Source organism: Podarcis muralis, chromosome 5, assembly GCF_964188315.1.
Source record: "Podarcis muralis chromosome 5, rPodMur119.hap1.1, whole genome shotgun sequence".
Lineage (NCBI taxonomy): Eukaryota > Metazoa > Chordata > Lepidosauria > Squamata > Lacertidae > Podarcis > Podarcis muralis.
In genome coordinates, this window is record NC_135659.1 from 76687540 (window position 1) to 76710070 (window position 22531).

Consider the following 22531-nt stretch of genomic DNA (forward strand, 5'->3'; position numbering starts at 1 on the left):
CAGATCCATTTTGGGGGAAATGCACCTGAAGAACAAAGTTACATGGAGATGACAAGAGATGATATTCTAGTGTGGGAATGGATATTTTAGTGTCCCCGTCCCCCCTAGTAATTGCTGGACAGAAGCTGCCATCATTCCTGACCATTGGCTATGTTGGCTGATGGGAGGTTGGAGTCCAGCTACATCTCAAGACCAGCTGGTTGGTTATCTATGGGATACATCTAAGAATTCTTAAATGGCTCAAAGGGGAACTCTTTAAAAAATATGTAGCTGGTCATCACCCATTAGTGAAAGTAGGCAATATAATGCCTTATTTCATTTTTAAAAAGAAACGCAGAGGGGAGCTGGGAAATAAGCCTTGGCTATGTTGGTGAAAAGCATAATATAGAGAAACAAGTCTGGCTGAGCAAGAACCAGCTTCTCCTCTGAAAAGGGAAGTCCTTTTAAACTTCTTACAGAGTGTCATTCAAACACATGGAAAGGGCTTTGTGGTAAGTATTAGATAGCAGGACTTTTCCCACAATAGAGGGAAGTAAGCAACATGGGCCTCAAGGCTCTCTGTTTGGATGGGTGCTGTTTATCTTGCTCATAAAATTATTTGCAGTCAGGGATGACAGAATATGACCATGTTTTCAGGCAACACTAGATGATTCAGGATGGTGAAAAGCAAGGTGGAATGCATGTGCTCTAAAGGCAATCTCGCCACACTGGGGAAATGAAACGAAGTGGCACATGTGGTATAATATAAGTACCGGTAACTGCAAAACAGCCTTTGTTCCTGGTGCCCTCCAGATGTTTTGGACCAAAACTCCCATCAGCCCCAGCGAGGATAAACTAAGACCTGAGTTCAAACCCTTTGGCCAGTCACCATTCCTCAGTCCAACCTACCTCACAGGGTTGTTGAGAAGATAACATAGAATGGGGCAGAGAGAGCCTTGAACTCCTTAGAGGAAAGGTGGGAGTACAAATGTATAGATAAATATGAGAGGTACACAAGAATTTGGGGCTCTTACAGCCCACAAGCTCTCTAATTCCTACTGTACCACCCATGTTCTGTCCAAGGCCACCCCAGTCCTAAAACAAGATCTTCCACATCTGTGATCTCTCCTTCCAGATCAATCGTGTAGCAAGGCATTATGCATGCTAATCAGTGTGCTCTACAAGCAAAGACCAGAAAAAAACAAGTTGTGCCATGCCAAAGATGCCCACAGAACAGCTGTGGATGACTGTAGCAAGCATACCATGGAGAGCAAAGAAAGCATTCTTTCATCGCCCGCTATTTTTCTTCGTGCTCTCTGAGCATTCCTGTATACACACATGCTGAAACTCATAACCTTCCATGGCTTTGGGAAAGACAGGAAGAACTCAGAGCCTTAGCCCTTCTCTTGATTAGAATTTGCTTTCTGCCTAGTGCATAAGTACTCAGAAGTGGCTTGTGCAAGTGTGCAACCATCCTGTGCTTCCAGATTGCCATCAGTAGGCTGGAGCTGAAGAGGCTGCTTCGTTTGCCAGCAATCACTGCTCTGTGGGATGGCTAAAAATTAGCGGATGGGCCTGTGTATGCAATGCATACTCTATGGTTTCAGGGTCCTGCAAAGGGCAGTGATACTGTCAGATCACACTCACCCAAGCTGTAAAAGACAGCCCCTAATGGTATTGGAAGTGCTTCACCACCAGCTTCTTTTCTGTCCACCATGGACAGCAAAGGAAGACCTTTCTTAGATCTCCACATACACAAGATCATCCCCAAGCGTCCTGCTGGAGCTGCCCCGAGACCTCCGGGTATAGGGCGGTATTTCAAAAAACAATAAAAAATAATGTGCAAAGCAATGAAAACTGACCCACCCACCCACCAACAGCATCCTGGTACACAAGGAGAAGCTCAAGCCAATTCCTAGTTCCTTCTCAGGAGTTCCTACCATATTCATTCACAGAGGCAGTTTTTAAAGAGATTTATTCCATCAATAAATGAATGAATGTAACTGGGGTTTGAATGATGGACCACCATAAAGCAGAGGCCCAGAGCACCAGTAATTGTAGCCCGTCAGCTGCTATAGATTGATGCCCCATCCAGAAGTCAACTTGTGTGCAACATACACCCACGTGATGCGCCGGTCCCTATCAGCCAGACTGGAAACTAGAACAGACAATATACTTCAGAAATAAAAAGAAAAATTTGACAATCTTGCATGCAAAAAGAATTAAGGCAAAGCAATCCCTGTTTTCTCCTGGCAGAGCTGGAAGAGAACCCTGGGGAACCCAGCTGTCAGTCAGTGTAGACCAGGTGTGGGGAACCTTTGCCCCTTTGCTATGCTTGCTAGGACTGATGGGAGTTGTAGTTCAGCAAAGGTTCTCCTCTGCTGGACTGAGCTAGATGGACAAATGGCCTGACTACTGTATAAAGCAGCCCCCTGTTTCTAAAGCTGGGGGAAGTAAATTAGAACCTCCAGATGAAAACACATAAATACATAATAACCATCACATCTTGAAAAGGATAGGGGGTAGGGTTGTGGCAGCTTAAAGATATATTGTGGCACAATGCCACAAAAGTAAGTCCTGCTACCTTCAGAGGTCTTTAAAAGATAAAGGTACCCCTGACCATTAGGTCCAGTCGTGACTGACTCTGGGGTTGCGGCGCTCATCTCGCTTTATTGGCCAAGGGAGCCGGCATACAGCTTCCAGGTCATGTGGCCAGCATGACTAAGCCACTTCTGGCAAACCAGAGCAGCGCACGGAAATGCTGTTTACCTTCCCGCTGGAGTGGTACCTATTTATCTACTTGCACTTTGATGTGCTTTCGAACTGCTAGTTGGCAGGAGCAGGGACGGAGCAACGGGAGCTCTTTAGTGCCTGGTAAATTCATTGCCGGCCAAGGTAGAAATCCTACACATACTTACCAGGCGGTAAACCACACCGAAGGCAGGGGGGCTTACTTGGGAGTAAACATATACAGGATTGCGCTGTAATATGTTTGTCTCCAAGTTGTCCAAAACCTCTTTCAGTGTGAATTTGCCGCAGTCCTGACCCTACTTACCTGGGAGTAAACCCCATAGAATTAAACAGGGCTTAGATCAAAGTAAACATCGGCTGCAACTCGGCTGGCGGTCTACTTGCTTTGCCGATAGAGAAAAGCGCTCAAGCAAGGACGCAGCCTCAGAGGTTGAGATTATTATTATTATTATCAGCCTCCATCTCCGGCGTGATCCAGGTGACGCCGCAGTTTGCCTTATACCTACCTGATCGCAGCGCAGGAGCGGTTACCCGTCTGAGCTCAGTTCCCACCGCGCCCAAGCTCCGGGCGAAATGAATGGATACGATACATGTTGCGCCTAAGAACTTACGGGAGGCAGAAACTGCTACAGCCGCCGAAATCCTCCCCCTCTTCGCCATGCGATTGGCGAAAGGTCTTCAAACGCAGCCAACCAGAGACTCGCTTTCGCACCTGCAGCCAATAGCAGAGGCGCGGGGACGAGTTTAGTTTCAAACTCCCTATAAAAGGCGCAGTCGTGTTTGGCATCCTCTTAGTCCCCCGGGAGCGCGTCGTGGTTTTTTTTTAAAGAGGCACCGGCTGCCCGCATGGCGAACCAGTCGCAGTGCCTGGACGATGCGCCCTTTCGGGGCTTCCGCACCCTGTGGGACCCCAGCCCGCCGCAGGTCTACAGCGAGGCGCAGCGCCTAGCGCTGGAGGAGCTCATCGCCGCTGGCCGGCCGGCCTTCCACGCCTTCCTGCGCCGGGAGAAGCTGCGCGCGTTCCTCTCCGAGCCCGAGATCCGAGCGGTGCTGCGCGCCGCCGTGCCTCCGCCGGGCGCGGACGAGAGTTCGGATCAGTCCCCCAACTCCTCTCTGGATTGCTCGTCTCTCACTTACTTCCCCGTGCAGTCCGACGTGGAGCCGCCTGTGCTGGAGCTGGGCTGGCCGGCCTTTGTCGGCGGCTCTTTCCGGGGGCTCACCCGGGTCGAGGCGCACTTCCAGCCCAGCTTTGGCGAGACCATTTACCCCTGCAAGGAGGTGGTGCGCAGGCAGATCCGGTCGGCCAGGGAGGTGAGTCAGAGCCGTCCAGGGGAAGCAGCGGCAGCTCCGTTTCGAGGCTTGACTGGATTAGCCGCGGCTGCATGGGAATCCAGTTTTTTATCTGATTCCCGAGGAACGACCTATTGCCCCCGATCCTATTCCCTCGGAGATTCTCCAACACTTCCCAGCTGTTCCTTAGACCATGTCAGGGCGCCGGAATGTGGATATGAAGCCTTCGCGCGGTATCTAGAAGCTTTAATCAGCCTTTCATCCAAGGAGCTCGGGCCTGACAAACCTTAGTTTCTTCCTCCCCATTCAGTTCTCACAAAAGCCTTTTGCAGTAGGTTAGACTGAGACACAAGGCCTGCCTGAGTGGGGATTTGAACTTGGATCTCCCGACCGATAGAGCAGCGCTTTTAACCATTATACCACAGTGAGGCTCTCTATAACAGGGGACCCTTGCTTATGGTCCAGCCAGTGGGTTTCTCCCATTCAGGCTAGTGGCTGCCACATAAATGTCTCCCTGTGGAACTGTTTGTTCCCCACAGTGGCATCTATTTTGAGTATTTAACGTTTTGTTACATTGGATTGCATATATGCTGCCCTGAACTCCATTTGGAAGGGAGGATGGGGCAAAATGTAGCTAAGAAAAGTATTTTTTATATAGGCACCACACCTCTTTTATTGAGCGAAGTAAGATTGTCTGATTTCTGTTTGGTTGCTTGATCTTTTGGGCTGAGGGGGTCTGTGATAACACAAAGACCCCTGCCCCAATGGATGGACCAAATACCCTAGAATGGTGGTTCTCAGTCTTCATTTGCTCTTGTCTATATATATGTGCTGTGTAGCCTGCATCAGAAATGGTCAGCAGCCTAGTTTGAATAGAACAGGTGTCTTGGAATGGTTCTTTTATGCAGCATGGGCAGAGGTAGTAGCTCTCCAGTCATGAAAGGATTATATGTCACCTTTTTAATTGAGACTGCCATAGATGAATGAGTACCATAGAACTGCTGCATAACTGACAGTTGAAGGCGCCCGTGCTGGCTGTTGGAACAGGATGGCTCTGATGCACTTGAATTTTTTTCCACACTTTGTTCTAGTTTTAGTAATGCACATTAAAAAAAATAATACCAGCATGAGATGCACCGCCAGATAAAAGCTATGACAGAATGATGTTGCACGACCTTAATACCACCTCAGACTAGGTGTAACCATTATGCAGTGTTCTCTTTCATCCCTCATCCATGTGAATTTCAGTACTGTAGCTGAATTTAGGAGGAATAAGTTAGAAATCCAACAAAATTATTTGTAAAATACATGCTTTGGGACATATGTGATCAAGTCAATCATTATATGTCTCACATCCATTTTGTGAAATGGAATGAGGTGGAGTATTTGGCCAATACCAATTAGTGTACTGTGCTAGATGGAAGGCAAAGATGGAAGAGAGAAGTGATTTTGAATTGATGTATGATGTCCAGTCTTCCTTGGAGTTTTTCTGTCCATGCATGCACAACACTTCAGATGCATTGATATTTATTACCTTGATTACAACCCAGTAAGCTAGTCCGGTTATGAGTTGAGGTTGCTTGCCTTAAGGTGAGAGCTTATGCTTGAGCTGAGGCTTTAAGCTGGAAATTGGGAAGGCCAGCTTCAACTCCTTTATAACAGAGGTGTGGAACCTCTGACCTGCAGGCCATTCTTGGGGCACAATGCCATCAGCTGAAATCACTAGGTGATGGGTGCAACTCAGTCCTGCTGGGATCAGCTTTGCTACCACATTTCCTATGGGGACCATGTTGTTGATGCAGACCCCCTGCAACCAGCAGAATTCAACCCTCCACTCACCAGCTGATTCAGTCCTGCTCAGTTTGCTCTGCACACTTATTCCCCTCTTGAGAACAAACACAGGCAGCCAAAGCACAGTGTGGGGCTATTTGAAAGCCCTTTTGCAAAGAACCCTGTGCTGTTCTCTAAACTTTTTTTTAGAAAAAGGTTTGAAGAGCAGTGTGGAGTTTGTTTGCAAAGGGGCTTTCAAGCAGCCCTACCTTGTGCTTTAAAGCCCTTACCGTTGGAACTACAAAGCTCAGCATCACATGATTGACAGTAGTTGGCTCTGCCCACCAGTCGAATTTGGCCCTACAGGGTGAGGAAACAAGGATCTTGCCTGCTGGTTTCCCATCCCTCCCTCTTGTGATTCCCAGCAACTGGTATTACTACCTCCAACAGTGGAAATAAGAGCATAGACATTTGGTTAGTTGTCATTGAGATTCTTATCTTCCATAAGAATAATTTCTCTGATCTTTTTACAGTCATCCAAGCTGGTGGCCATCAGTGCATCTTGTGGGAGAAAACTACATAGTTTGACTATGGAAGAAGTGCTTTATTTTTTCTGTTCTGAATCATCCAATATTCAGCTTCATTTAATGTCCTTGAGATCTAGTACTATGAGAAAGGGAGAAAACCGCCTCTCTATCAATTCTCTCCACCTTGTGCATAATTATATACACTTCTATCAGGTCCCCTCTTGACTTTAAACTAAAAAAATCTGTTGCTGTAATCTTTCCTGAAGAGAGGAGTTGCTCCAACTCCTCATAGCAACTACTCTGCCCCCCCTTCATCTTTCCATGATTTCCCTTTCAGCAACAATACATCACAATAGCTTTGCGATTTGAATGGGAGTCTTTTGTTGTTTGGTCGTTTAGTTGTGTCCGACTCTTCGTGACCCCATGGACCAGAGCACGCCAGGCTCTCCTGTCTTCCACTGCCTCCCGCAGTTTGGTCAAACTCATGTTGGTAGCTTCAAGAACACTGTCCAACCATCTCGTCCTCTGTCGTCCCCTTCTCCTTGTGCCCTCAACCTTTCCCAACAGCAGGGAGTCTTTTAACCTATATTAAAACAGGGTTCTGGATCAAGACTCTTTGCAAATAAGCGACACCTGGCAATGTTGTCCTGCATCATACAGCAAGGCTATATTTGACATGGGAGAGGTCTAGTGATCTAATTTTGAAGTACTGGGTGGCAATCCGAGCTAAGAATACTGAAGCAGAGGTACCTGTAGTATTGTGTAGAGCCAATAATTAGCAGTGAATTTTCTCGTGTTGGGTATGTTCCCATGATTTATGACTGCAGTGTGATGCAAACCAGCGAGCTGTTAGGTGGATGATTGCTTCTTTTCCTGCGCACTGCTGACATACCTACTCTGAGAAAGGGCCGTATAGTAGGTGAGCAAAAATGGGGAAAGAAAGGTGGGAAGAGCAGATGTTTTGAATGTGTACTTACACTCTTAGAGACTGACAAAGTCTGTATAAAAGGAGGATAAGCAAAAGTGAAGGGGTCTGAAGTCACTATGGAAGATGCCACCACTAGCTCCATCTTTGTACATGACCATTTTTTTATAAAGGGTAGTTATAGTGTAATTCAAATGCCATGGATATTTGCATGATTATAACTGTGGCAATTTGTAGCGGCAATAACTCACAACATTCTTGTAAGCAGATTGGCTAGATTTTCATTCCCCATGACACATTATGTCATCTTCCTTATTGATTCCACCTGGTAGCATGTGCCATGGAAACCTGCCTGGCCACACTGCGTTTCCATCTAGCTACCATTGCTCAGTCTTGGGGCACTGCTAGACTGTCAGTATTTTGCAGGTGAGATTCAGTCGCATACTGGCCAGCTCCAGTTGAGCAATTAAAGTTGGGGTTTTTTTTGAGCTCTTGTGCAAAGAAGCGACTTTCCACCCTACAAAAAAGGCACTGGGAAGTGTGGAATAACATTTGCTTGACCCAGCATGGGACGACCTCCCTGCAAAGAAATAGGAAAGAATGTTCAGTAAATAACAGATGTACAGTAGTCTAACCTCCCTGCTAGGGGTGGGCAATGTTAAGTTTTCAACATTGCGATAGATCGCCAGCAAAACATTGTGGTTTGGCAATAAACCCGCTATGTTGAAACAAGCTACATTGGCCCCAGCTGGCGAGGCGTTGGGAGAAACTGCCTCAGCTCTCACGGTGGGAGCCGAGGTGCTGCTCAGCTGTGGGGAGGAAAGACTCCTGCAACAAACTGAGCGAGCCCTGATTCCCCGCTTCTTAGCTGAGAGATGTCGGAACCATGGGATGGAAAGCCAGCTGGCTTGGCCCAGCCGGAGCGGCTCCCTTCTCACCCTTGCCGCTGCGGAGATCCATCAGTCATCCTCCTCCGACGTACGTCTGCAACTCAAGTTGCTGTGCATGCAAGAGCACACATTACTCAGCAGAGTAAACACACAACAGATCAGGCTTGAGGCATGGATACTATACTAAACTACGCATTTATTATACATAAATCAGGACAAAGAAAAACATGGATTCTCTCCTTGTCATTCTTCTCGGAAAGAGAGAACAAAAGCAATACAGAGTGGATGTTCCGCTCATGGGACTCCAGCAATCTGTGCTGGAATGTAAACAGACATGTGACATGTAACAATCCCACATATCTGCAGCAAGGATGGAATGGAATTCCCAACATCAGATCCCTGACCCTGCTCTTGCTTGCACACAAGTCTGAGCGGGATGGCTGCTCAGCTGGGGAGTGCAAGCCCCTCCTCTCCAGCTGGGAGAGCCAGGACCTCGCTCCTGTTTGCATGGAGCTGGATTGGGGCTGCTCAGCTGGGGATGTGTAGGCTCCATCACACTTTTCCATTGAGGGGTTCGGGGCTGCGCTCCCCTCAAGGGAGAAGTTCAAAGGAGCCTCCTGCACCACCTGAAGGCAGCCAGGTGAAAACGGGGGACAGGGAAGGTGGAGGCAGCCCGGCAGCTGCATCTGAGACCCCTGCACTGCCTCTGAGGCATCGGTGGGCTGTCTCTGCCTTACCAGGTGGTGCTCTGGCCTGGCTATCAGTTGTCTGCCAGTTAAGTTTGCTAACTTGTGTAGCGTGTTCTTCCCATCGCTGTGGCCTTCTGCAGCATTGATGGCGGCTCCACCTAGAAATGGGTGGATTGAAATTGGTACATACCACTTCACTAGTATTTCCAGCTGCTGGGCTCAGTGACATCATTGCCTTAAAACTGACGGCCTGCCACTTTGAGAGGTACGCTAGCATTACAGATTTCAAGGCTCTAGTTGCTTTGCTAATTCTGTTCAGAATGAATCATTCAGAGAGGGTGACTGCTGAATTGCTTCTCACCAGGGTGTTCAGCTAAGATTGTTCCTTGTATAAGAAGCCTGAATAGGTGCTTGATAATATTTATAAGTTGTCCAATACTAGGTTTAGAAGAAATTAATTTTCTCGCTCAAGTCCAGCCACTGGAGATATCTTTGCGGTTGCATGGCTTGAAGGGTGGCCAGAGAAGCAGGTGTTTAACACATTTTTCCTGGAATACCTCTGCTTTGATCAAAATCCTATATACATACAGCTAGGTAGAATGGCACCACCATACATATACAAGAAGGTGGTATCAGCAGGCTTTTGGGAATATTGGCAGAATCACAAAAACCTTAAGGAGACCCCCCACCCACCCAATAAGGACTAAACATGCTTAGTGGTCTTGAAGTGCTAAGTGAATTTTTTTTTGGGGGGAGGGGTTGGAGGTGGGGTGGAGAACCTGGCCCTGTCTAACTGGAATTCTGAATAGCAGCATTCCATGCTGCAACTTTTAGTTGCATTCTGCATTTGTGCACTGTTAAATATGAAATATGTGGCGGCAGCTATCATACACTGAAGAGGCACAGTATAAACTGCTCTAGGGTTTTTTAATTCTTTTAAAATGTAAAATAAATGTCTAGTTCAGATGCTGGCTCCATGCCTGTTCTGCAGTGCCTCCAGGTGACCTTTATAATCCAGCTGTCTTTAAACAGGATCAAATGCAGATCTTGTTTTCCTTTTTTCCTTTGCCATGAGAAGAGTGCAATGATTTTTTAAAAGGGTGATGCACCCTCAGATAAAGAGAAATAAACAAGCGATTAAAGTTCCTGAAATGCCAGGCAAGAAAGAGCTATTAAGTGACACTCTTGTGATGCATACACAGGAGATGGGAGGAAACTATAATTGCTATTTGATTTCTGTGTGTGCTCTCTCAGCCTTTTTGGGGGGGATGGGACATGTTGTCTACACAGAGTGGATGTGTGTTGAAGGATGGGATTATGCCTTTGAAATGCAGTAAATAAAGTACTTACCAAAATGCTATATAAATGAGTCAGAGAAATTGATTATCCATGTAATTCATTTATGCTTGATCCCTATGGTTAATACATACAGTGGTACCTCTGGTTAAGACCTTAATTCGTTCTGGAGGTCAGTTCTTAACTTGAAACTGTTCTTAACCTGAAGTACCACTTTAGCTAATGGGGCCTCCCCCTGCCACCGTGTGATTTCTGTTCTCGTCCTGAAGCAAAGTTCTTAACCCGAAGTACTATTACTAGATCTGGCAACTTCTGTTTCAGTGTATCTGAAGAAGTGTGCATGCACACGAAAGCTCATACCAAGAACTAACTTAGTTGGTCTTTAAGGTGCTACTGGAAGGAATTTTTTTTTGTTTTTACTATTTCTGGGTTAGTGGAGTCTGTAACCTGAAGCATCTGTAACCCAAGGTACCACTGTAATTGGCTTTGGGGTATTGCCAGCTCAAAGATCACAAGACTAAATCCCTTTTTAAGAATGTGGATCCGGCAATGACTGTTAGGTAAATAGAACCTCCATATTTGCAGGCAATATTAGTACATCCATGTTCTAATACCAAGTGAAGTCGTCTTCTGCTTGTTCTTACATACCCCAAAACCATACCATGCATGAGAGAGAGGTAGCAGTAGACTCTGCGTAGCTAGAAAAGCATGCATAACTAGAAAAAAAGATCTGCAGGGAAAAATCTCTAAGAGGAGGAACCCCAAATCCAGTCCTACATTATTAACTCAGTGCAGAGTGACTGAAACCTTTGAGTGGATGGAGATCAGAATGGATTAGCTGGAAGAGGAAGACAGAGAAACAGATATGTTAGGAGAACTGCAAGTTGAACGGATGATGTGCACAGCCATTGACCATTGTGCACATTCACCAGGCATCATGGAGAATGTGCACATCATCCATCCATGAAGAAGGAAGTATGCACATTCTCTGGCCATGATGCACAATTGCCAAACAGGCCTTGCAGAATGATGCATATCTCAACGGCATTTTGTGCATACTCCAGGCAATATACACATTATCTGATCAGTATGCATAGCCTCCCAGAAACGTGTATTCCCCCCCCTGCGATTCAGACATGTGCAATCTGCATCCCTGCGAGCTGCTTCTAGCACATTGCCTAATGTTATGTGGCCCACAACATTTCCCCCTATTGATCAGCATCTTAGTCAGCTGAGCAACACAATGGGTATCACTGGGTGAGGAAATATTTAAATCTTCCCCCCTTCTCTCACCATCCTAATGGAAATTCCACACACACTCTTTCTGCTATTAAGCTTAGAAAAAGCTCAATAGCAGCATGAGGCTTATCATAATTGAAATTACAGGGTTGGGAAGAGCTAACCAGCCGAGGAAGAGAAAACAGGAGAAGGAGCCGAGAGACTGAGGAGAGAGTGTTCGTGAAGGTCATATTTTTTCTGGACCTCCACTGCTTCTTCCCATGGTTCAGGTGATCAGTGAAGCTCCATCCCAAATTTGGCCTGGCACGTGTCTCAATGATACCAGGTGATTGACAGGTGAGTTGCCCCACCTGCTTGCCAAAATTGGCCCGTAGGGTGAGGACAGAGGATGATCTGGTCCACTGGGCCCAAACGATTCTCCACCCCTGCTGTAGAATGTTGGTATTTGATGCTTTGATTAGAACCTGACATGTAGTGGAGTGAAACTTGAGGTGTTGAGAGTAGATTGAGCCACCTATTTTGTGTATCTTATTAACCACCCCATTAACACGTGTCCTCATGGTGGGTCTTACAAAAATTCAAAGAAAGTAAAAAATTAGAATTATCTTGTTCCAAGTACTAAAGCATGGTTCTAAAAGGCACGAGAAATGAAAAAGTTATTCCCCTCGTTCTGAAAATGTCTTATGTACAGTAAGTACCATGTGAGCCTCTTGGGGGAGGGCATTCCATAATAGGGGTGCCACCACCAAAAAGGCATCTCTTTAGGCAGGGGCACCTCAAGAAGAGCTTTTGACAAAGACCTTATGGTCCAGGCAGATGTAAGTGGGAGGAGGTGAACTTTCAAGTAGCTTGGTCACAAGTGTTTCAGATAGTAGGTGGGAGATAGCATTCCTGAATGTTTCTGGCACTTAAAACTAAACACGAATGAATCGATTTATTTCAGTCACTGACCAGAGTGGAAAACTAAACAACATTTCCCTGCAAGTAGAACACCTGCAGAACAGAAGATCAGCAGAACAGAAGATCCCTTCCCCTTTCAGCAGGGAGTTCTGTTTTTATTGTGGGATATTTTTTTTTTAAAAAAGGTTCTTCTGTTTGCAGTCTGCTTGTCTACCACCTCTGGACTTCATTCTTCTGTCTGTGCAGATCAGACATTTTTCTTTCTAGTACCTAACAGTGGAAAGTGGGCAGCCTTTTTCCTTTTAGAGCTCTGAATCCGGAATAACTCATTCCCATAAACGGAGACTCGATATCCTTTCCTCAAGAAATGGGACAGCTTGTGGGTTTCCCCCCATAGTCCTGAAGTTGAGTTTTGTGGAAAATGACATGGCGAGGAGCAGTTTGGGGAGGATGAAACTGTGTGGTTTCGGTGACTGGAGGAGGGTGTGAAGTCTTTGCTGATCAAGAACACATTACAAGTCAGGCAACTAGTATGGCGGAAACTCTATAGAAGCTTCTGTTTGATGACATTAATTGAAAGGAGTGAGGTGTGTGGAATAGAGGACCATGCAATCTTAACTCATGTAGAGAGGCTTTTATCTTGAGGTCATTCACGGTCCAACCAGAGGGAAGGGTTTAAAGTAATCAAATGAAATATAATTAAAGAGTGAGGGAGATGACACTAATTAAATAGAAACAGTTTTATATTGCTTGGTGACAGGTGAGTCAACATTTGTGCTTTTGATTTAGCCTTGGGACTTCCATTCAGTGACTGCGCTGTCAGAAACACCCCAAAGCCACAAATTTCCTTCTGTCTTGGCAATGGACTTAGCTGCCACTAGTTCTTGAGTCAATGTGAACAGGAGATGGCTGTACAGTATGTACATTCCTGAGTAAGGCAAGAAGACAAGACTCCTGTGTCTTTTAATAGCTGCATAGATCTTGCCCCCCCAAATAAAGTTTTCTGGTGTTGGGCATTTAAGGAAATGGAGGCAATAGTCAGACAGAATATTGTGCCATCCTTGCAACTGCAATTGTTGAACCTGTGGTCAGATGGCAACAAAGTTTTGAAAAATAAAGAATTAATCAGTCTTTTGCTGACAGCTGCAAGGCTCTGGAAAGATTTGTGTGAGGCTAACACAGAATATCAACATCATGTGGTCTGAGAAATAGCACTCCTAGGAAATACAAAATCAGAGTCACAAGAGGTCACAGTAAAAGAAATGTTAGTTGCAGTGTGGTTTGGTTCCATAGATTACACCAACAAGACGGAACATGGGCAAGCGCCACCAGTAGGATTCAAGAGGATTTGGTTATGATACTAGGTTTTCTCATATGTTGTAATAGCTTTCTTTAGGAAGAGACAGATCCTTTCTCAACTCTGCAAGCACATAGATTATTAAATGCTTTGTCCCTTGGCTTTTTTTTACTTGGTAACATCTTAAAGGTGTGGCATTGTATTAAGTTTCCCCTCACTGATAGTTTTGTTATAACTTGTATATTTTGTTTTTATATTGGGTTCATTTGTTTAGTTATTTTCTTTGTGTTGTGACTTGTACATGTTTTGGTATGTATGAGTTTAAACTTACGTGAAAATAAAAAAGTCAACTAACCAAAAATATGGCACATAAGTCTTGTTTCATGCCCAAAGGCTAACACTGAAAAACTGTCCTCTGATCATTCACCTGTGTTTGACCCTGAAGAGGCAGAACATCTAGAATTCATTAACTAATTTTGCCTATTTTTGTCTAGTAACCCAAAGAGTAAGGTCTTGTCTCACTGGCAAATTTGTCATATGGTTCCATGGATAAAGAAGCTTAATGAAGATGATCTTATTACAGTTTTTAGACTGAATGTGTGATTACTCGAAATCACACATGATTGTTTTCTAACAGCCAGTCATATTTCAAAGCTAAACCCACACATTCATAGGAATCCTAGTTATCTCCATGTGTCATCAAATACTGTTTCTTTGTGAAAAAACAAGCAACGTGAAAAAAAATACATTAGTTTGTGAGATGTATATACATTAGTTTGTGAGATGTATACGTATTTCAGAATTCATATCCATTATCCTTGAGCCATTTGGTGCCAGTGTTCAAAAATTGCCAGGTGTCAGGCACATTTTGCTCCTGGGTTATTAGGCACTTGTAACCAATGAAGATGCTGGGCGACAGGGCATTCTTTGTTGTGGCCCCTAAGCTACTCCCTCCCTACAGAGGTATGTCTGGCACCATCACTGTACAGCTTCTGGTGAATGCTGAATATGCACCTCTTACCCTGGCTTTTGACACAGGTGTACATTTTTTACTTTCCTTATTTCTGTGACTGTAGATTGTTTTAAACTGTGCTTAACATTGTGCTTTGATGTTGTAACCTAGGCATAGGCAAACTTGGCCCTCCAGATGTTTTGGGACTACAACTCCCATCATCCCTGACCACTGGTCCTGTTAGCTAGGGATGTTGGGAGTTGTAGTCTCGAGTTTGCCTATGCCTGTTGTAACCCACCCTGAGACTTTGGGGTGAAGGGCGGGTTAATACAAAATAATGACAATAATTATTTTGGTAGGGCTAGCATTGCGGGCTACAATTTAATAGGTTTCAATTAGAACTTTGAAAGTGTTGCCTCTTTGTCCTTGCAACACCCCTATAGGCAAGTCCTGATTTCTGTTTTACAAGTGGGCTCTCCAGTTCAAGAGGAAGAATGTTATTTTTCTTCCTTCCTAACGCAGTGCTTGAAAAATCTCTGGCACACTTCACTGTTTCCTCCCAGCACCTGACAATACCTGAGATTCCTATGCAATGCTAACACAAGGTTTTGCCTGTTTTTGGCCCTTCCTCAATGCTTATGAAGCGTTTAGAGAGAAAAAAAAAACATGGTAGAAGTCACGTGTACCTTGTAGACTTGGCTTTGCTATCTGAAACGCCAAATCCTTTTAATAAGCTGTGTTGGCCTTCCTAACAAACACCTGCAGCAAGCCAGTACATGGCCCAGCCTCTGCCTGGGAGGAAGGGAGGGGAGGAAAATGTTGACTGATAGTTGACTCTGCCACAGTTTCTCTTCAGGCCATGGCATGAGATTAACAGCAGAACACCTTGATTCAGGGGAAACCACAGAAATGCAGGCTCCTCAGTAGACGTGCTGGTGGTGCTGGTGGTAGAGGGATCGTTGTATACCCCCTGGGTTATGAGAACAGATACCTATGCCAGGAGTGGTGCCCCTCCAGATGTTGCTTATTTCATCCCCCCCATTTGTTATATTTCCATGCAGATTTTCACTCACACAAGTCACAAAGCAGCTTAAGTATCTCTAAAACCCTGATCCCACCCCACCCCACCGTGACATATAATTCTTATTATTCAAAAAGTGAACTCCTATTCATGTGGAGGAAGCCTAAAAGGCCATTCGCTGCTAATAACTCATTCTCAAATTGCCCACCTTAAAAATCAAATTGCCCCACATTGGGAACCACAGATATAAAATAATTAACAAATCCTCAGTAAAAGAATTACAAATCACCAGTAAAACAACCACCTTCTATAAAACACTATTAACAAAAAACTAAAAGGAAAAAGCTAAACAACAGAACCACAACGGAAGCCCTATTCTAAGATTCACAAAGCGTTATAGCACCCGTGATGCACAAAATAACATTAACAAACCAAAAACCAACTAAGCATGGTTGAATTCGCAGAAACACTCCTCCCACCCCCATGACTCATAGTCTTCCACTCAGTTGATCAAAAGACACATGAACATAAGGTCCGTGGCAGCAACTCCATTCTGAAGGCTCCTAAGGCTGGATGGTGGGGCAAGGCAGGTGGAAAAAAACCATTGCATGATGAGACAAGGTCTTATTTCCCTATAGCTCCTATGATGTCTGACATTGGCTAGAGCCAATGGGAGTTGGAATAGGAAAACACTGGGGGTGGGGTCACAGGTTTCCCACCCTTGTTCTAACACTATGCAAGAAAATTTAAATGTAACAAGTTGCTAGGTCTGTCTGGCATCCACTGGGGTGCCCTCCAGATGCTGTTAGACGACAACGCCCATCGACAGACCACACACTAGTTGGGGCTGATGGGAGTTGGAGTCCAACAACATCCCCTCCCTTGACCAAAAGCGTGTTACAAGATAAGTTTCTGCACATAACTTCTTATAATTCATTTTTTCTTACTTTTAAATCTTCCAGGTTATCGCTATAGTTATGGACTCCTTCACAGACATGGACATCTTCAGTGATCTCCGGGAAGCCTGTAGAAAGAGGCTGGTTCCTGTCTACATCCTCCTGGATCAGGCCTGCCTTTGTCATTTTATCGAGATGTGCAAAAACCTGGATTTTTCTCCTGAACAGGAGCCTGTAAGTTGTGGGGCGCTTCTGATTTTACAAGTGGAAAACAGATTGATCTTGGATTTACCTCAGCCCATTATTCAAGAGAGGGGGAAAGTCTCATGCTCAAAGCTGCTTTTCCCTTTCCTTGTCTAATACATTTGGATGCTAAACCCTTTACCCAGAAGTGAGGTTCCCTTGATACATCCCAGTTAAGAGACCAATCCAAACTGTGGCTGGAGACCTTGTGCCAGCCAGGATGGGAACTATGCATGGGGTGGTGGTAAATCTCAACTAGTTTGCTGCAGCAGCTCTATCAGGCCCATCACTGGGATACAGTCCTGGCTTGAAGAGAGCTTGGCATTTTGGCCTAAACTGTGTGCCATTTTTTAACAGCTGATGAGAGTCCGAACTATTACTGGAAACACTTATTATGCAAGATCAGGAGCCAAGATAATTGGGAGTGTCCATGAGAAGTTCATGTTGGTTGATGGTGTAAGAGTGACTACAGGCTCTTACAGGTAAGCTACCTGATACCTTTTGTATTTCTTTAACAAACCCGAGAGTCTTCTGTAGAGTGTAGTCTGATGGGAAGTCTGCGATAGCCTCAACAGACAAATACCCATCGCCTGTGCTTGAAGCATCATTTCCCTGGTACAAACATGCCCCCTTGCCTAACAGACCCTTTAAGAAACTGACAAAGGCTCATTTGAAGCGGGGCATAAGGAAGGGCCAGGGGGAGATTGATTAGTCTTCTTGAGCTGCTTTTAGTTCCTTTCACTCCTGATTTGTATTTATATGCAGACACGGCAGTATAGAATGTAGTGTATGTATATTTATTTATTATGCAGAAGTGACATATGGCCTTTCAGACTGTCCAAGCAGCAGCTGTTGAATTTCTGCTAGACAAGCTGTAAAAAGGCACTGAAGTTCTACTGAGGGGATGGGGGTTGTGGAGAAAAAGAAGTAGCAAATGTGTATTTAAATGGGAATGAATTCTTGTTCTGTCTCACAAGGGGGAGCAGTTCAGTCTTACCTACTTCATACCAACAAGAAGAGGCCATGAAAAAATGTTTTAAATAATATTTTCAGTGCTTTTTTCCTGGGGGGGATGCAGGGGTATGCATACCCCTAAACATTTTGTGAATCTAGGTCTGGCCTAGTTGAGTATTTCTATATGAGTAGGAAAATGAGAGTACCGCTGAACATTTTTTTAAAGAAAAAAGCACTGAATATTTTTATTGGGATTTTATCAGAGAAAACCCAGAAACATGTAAATGCTACAGAATGTAAGTAAATAAAAAGGTTGAAACAAACAAACATAGAACATGTGTCCCATGTTGAAAGAACAAGCCCTCCCACAGGCAAAAACACATGTACATTGCAAAAGGCTGGACTCAGAAGTAATCGCTAAGTAGGGACTGAGTACCAGAACAGATACCACAACCAGATTGATGCTGTGAGAGAATGTGAGGAGTAGGTGGTCTAGTTTCCCCTGGAGTTAATGAAGAAAAGGTAACCAGTCATCAGAGAACTTCACATTGGATTCCAACTCCCCAGCCAGTTTGCAATGCTATGTCCATTTGTCAGCCATAAAACATTTTTTTTTAAAGGAATGGTTATGCATAGCATAATACTCTTTTTCTCTTCCTCCACCCCCAACCCCTGGTAGCTTCACGTGGACTGATGGGAAACTAAACAGCAGCAATGTATTGCTACTCTCCGGCCAAGTGGTTGAACACTTTGATCTGGAGTTCCGCATCTTGTACGCACGATCGAAACCTCTTGACCCGAAGCAGCCATCCAGCTACAGGAACAGCGATGCCTCTGAGCACATGAACAGTAAAGCAACACCGTGCAAAGACTTCACTGTGCATAACCTCCTGAGAGCAGAGTTCGCCAGGCTCTCGAGCAGCCCAAAGAAGCTTGAGAGAGAACTGGAGCTGGCGAGAGAACTCCAAAGTGGAAGGGTGACCGCAAAGCGCCCTCACCTGAGTGGCGATGAGGAGTGGCACAATGCCCCAGAGGTCCTAGCGAACCCTAAGGGGACAAATAGCCAGTCAACTCAGACCGAGCCATTGGAAGAGAAGCCCGCCACCACCCTCTTTAACTGCGCCACACAAACCAGCATTTCAGTGGCAACAGCCACCACCCAGACCACTACTCGATCCAGGATGGTGGGCACTCAGACGACCGTTTTGTACAAGACCGCCACAACGCAGACCGAGCAGAGGGAGGCTGCGGAAGTGGTCCAGAATCAAAGGGTGCCTGATCAAAGGCTGCCCGAACAGAGAGTGGTCTTCAAAGAAGCATCTCCTGATCAGAGGGTGCCATCTAAAGAAGTATCTCCCATTACTAGGAAGGCCACTTCAACTTCATCCAGCGCTCGGTCGCTTTCTTCGCTTTCTTCCCAGTGCTCTCGGGCAAGCTCTACGGGCTCGCTGACATCCCTGAGGTCCATAGACTATGCCGCCAACCACAGGGCCGACTATTTCCGCAAGCTGAACAAGGAGAGGGAATTCCACTACTCCGTCATCCGGTCCAAGCTGAATCACATGGTTTCCATGCTGTCTAGGAGGGGCAACGTGGCAGAAAACTACATAGGCTGCCGCCCAATGAGGTGCAACTTAAAGCCTAGGCAGCGGATCAGCACGAGCCTCATAAACCTCAGAGACTTTGCACTGTACTCATCAAATGACTGCTTCTGAGAAATGGGATTGTGAGAGCTGGCACACATAATTGCTGTACGGGACATGCTGCTGGGTTGGTTGTTGTTTTAACTTGGCTGCCCAGCCATATTTGTGATACTGCAAGCCTTTCTCAGGCTTTGCCGTGCCATGGAGAAAAACGGTTTGGAATGCCAAGCCAATATACACATTATAGCTAGCGGCACGATGGTAGCTATCACGTGGAAACTACTTCACGTTGCTCTTTGTGGCTTACTTGTAAGTGCTCCTGCCTTCACACTTGGTCAATTCTGTTCTGCCCTTAGAAATGTTGCTTTCTACTGCTTTTTTGGTCTAAGAAATCATGGGGTAACTTTATCAAGGGACAAAAATATTAGCTGTTTTGATTGTTTAAAAAACCACAGTAGTGCCTTTTTTTTTGTCCCAATATAGGAGCATGTAAAAATATTTTAAGTGTATGACCCTGTAGTTGATGGCCTGATAACCGATGGCTAACAAAAGACAATGTTCAGTGACTCATAACTTTTCCAACAACTGTGGCCATATCTTAGGGCAAATTTCCCAGTTGTTGTTCATTATTTTCATTGTCTTCTACTTTTCTGTATATAACTCTTATTTGACTCTGAAAAATAAAACATTTCCAAAAAAGAAAACACATCTTTCCCAAGTTAGAGGATTTTTTAAAGGTAATATAGTGTCAAACCAAACATCAGTTTATATTCTACTTGAACGCAAGTGTGCTTAAGGATTGCAACTTTGACTTCAAAATGTCTTCACATTTCATTTTTCCCCTAACAGCCATTTGAGGTGGGTCAGTTCAGGACCAAGTGACTTGAACAACTTAAATGCAGATCCAAGCTTATTATTCAGTCCATAAGGGTAATTAGTTCAGAATAAAGAAGAAAGCAAAGTCTGATGTGGCTCAGTTTAATATTACTTTGTGCAGATTTTACTTTGTTCAAAAATGCACTGAACAAGGCCATCCAGATAATGCAAAGAGACAACTTTGAAATCTATATGTCCTTTGTTTCTAAGGGGATCTGCCCACATCTGTATGTATCTCCAGTACATCCAGCTTCTTTGATGAGTAAGTATAACATCTGTTCTGCACTTGTCAGAAATCGATCTTTTTGTATGGCAGCACCTGCACTTTGGGAGAGAACAGCTACGGGTAGTAGAGGCTTGAAAGCTATCTCTGGTGAACGAGGCTTTTGGGTCTCTGACAGTTTTGCCTTCCTTACAATATAGGTCACAATGGGGACTGTTTACACTCTATATTTCCAAAAGCATAAGGCTGCAATCCTAAACTTGCTTACCTGGTGGTAAGTTCCACTGCATTCAGTGAGATTTCCTTCTGTGTAAACATGATTGGGATTGCAGACTCAGTCACCAAAATAACCCCCAACATAATCTCTGCCAAGAGACTACAAATTCTCAGCTCAGAATTTAGTGTTCCTTTTATTTAAAGTATGCCAATTGACACATTTTCTTACTGTGTTTTCTCACATGCTGGCCTGGGCTTCTTTGGAGAAAGGGTGGGATATATGTTTTATTAATAATAACAATAAATTGGGCACTGCTTGTTAAGGAGAAGACCTTAAACTCTTATGGGACACTGATCCCCTGGAAATCTTATTCTACTATATAACAAAACAACAACAACAACAACAACAACAACAACAACAACTTATTATTATTTATTACTTATATTCCGCCCATCTGGCCGGGCCTTCCCAGCCACCTTGGGCGGCTTCCAACAGGATATTAAAAACACAATAAAACATCGAACATTAAAAACTTCCCTAAACGGGGCTGCCTTCAGATGTCTTCTGAAAGTCAGATAGTTGTTTATTTCCTTGACATCTGATGGGAGGGTGTTCCACAGGGCAGGCGCCACTACTGAAAAGGCCCTCTGCCTGGTTCTTTAAGCCTTTAGTTTTGAGATCTCAGCAGGCAGTTTACACATGATGCAAACATATTTCTGCATGCACAAGGGCTAGAAGCTTGCAATTCTCAACAAGCTGAATTATCCAGTGCCCCCAACACATTCTGCAGGATTCTGTACTCCTGTGGTATTGCAGCACACAGAATGCAGTTTCTCTCTCAAAAGTGGTGCCTATTCTATTGCAATAGTATTCCTCCACTAGATCTAGGGCCATCTTTCCCAGCTCTTACAAGCAACACATAACAAACAGAAAATTAAGACTGCTGGATAGTACTGTGGTAACTAGTTCTGAGAGACATGATACATCTTGTTTGCCTTTCAAATGCCAATAACTTAGAACATTCTTTTCCATTAGCCTTCGGCTGTAATCCTATTCATGCCTGCAATCCTATGCATACATAAACGCTTGAGACGAAGTCTCATTGACCTAGTATGACTTCTGAGTCACGAGCATAGGATTGCACTGTTTTATTTCTTGTCTATAAGTGAACACCATTGATTGATGACAGTTCATTTCCTAAATGGAGCCCAATGCAATTGACTGAATGAACAACCAGCTGAACATTGCAACACATTTATTTGACTGGAATGGAATGCAGAGGGTTCGGCAGCAAAATTCTAGCTTTTAGATAATAAATAAGGAAAAGTGAATTGCATTTTGCAAACTAAGCACATTCTGGTTTATTATTAGTGTGAAGTGTTGCTTGGGAATTCTAAGAAAGCAAAAAAACCCACAAAAAACAATTCAGGTTTGAAAGGTTGGCTGCTATCTTGATTCAAAATGGCATTCAACTGTATCTAAACATAGATAAATCTCCTTGATCTCAGGAAGCATTATGCAAAATTTGGCTATGATATCTTCAGGGCACCAAATTCTTAGAGAACAGGCAACCCCAAAATATGGTAGCTAGATTTATGCTGGTTCCAAATCTGCATGTCATATTCTGGTTGCTCTTTCTATCTGCTCTTCTCAAATGAAATTTCAGTGTTGAAAGCTGCAGAGCTGAGTGGATGTTGGTCAATGCCCTTTTTAGCTATCCTTTCATTTGCAGTGAGTTTATGCCTGATTCACGGCGGAAGTAACCAGAGGTGTGGTTGCTTGCAATGTAAGAATCTGGGAAACTGTTTGAAACCACGCCCCCATATACATAGCTGGAGCAATCCCGTTGCACTTTATTTTTTTATGAAGCCCTACTTTAGTTTGGTGAGAACAGAATGCTGAATTTAATGGCCCTTTGACCTGATGCAGTAAGGCTGTTATGTTATTAAGCCT

General features: G+C 44.5%; 2 protein-coding genes and 1 long non-coding RNA gene across 3 annotated transcripts in view; 2 read left to right on the forward strand and 1 right to left on the reverse strand.

Moving 5' to 3' along the window:
* Positions 1–1937: 1937 nt before the first annotated feature.
* Positions 1938–3546, reverse strand: LOC114599548 (uncharacterized). The gene is made up of 2 exons (XR_003707330.2): positions 3342–3546; positions 1938–2137 (listed from the first exon to the last, which is right to left on the reverse strand). It is a non-coding gene; the product is annotated as an uncharacterized LOC114599548 (long non-coding RNA).
* A 30-nt stretch (positions 3547–3576) lies between these two features.
* Positions 3577–19968, forward strand: FAM83D (family with sequence similarity 83 member D). The gene is made up of 4 exons (XM_028734994.2): positions 3577–4041; positions 16489–16656; positions 17023–17147; positions 18299–19968. Exons 1-4 carry the CDS (start codon positions 3577–3579, stop codon positions 19332–19334), a joined length of 1794 nt encoding a protein of 597 aa, XP_028590827.2. The 3' UTR covers positions 19335–19968.
* A 413-nt stretch (positions 19969–20381) lies between these two features.
* DHX35 (DEAH-box helicase 35) overlaps positions 20382–22531 on the forward strand; it is a 44089-nt gene continuing 41939 nt past the window's right edge. The window contains exon 1 of the mRNA XM_077929252.1: positions 20382–20400. Within this exon, the coding sequence (XP_077785378.1) occupies positions 20397–20400 (4 nt within the window). The 5' untranslated portion in view covers positions 20382–20396. The remainder of the gene's footprint in view (positions 20401–22531) is intronic.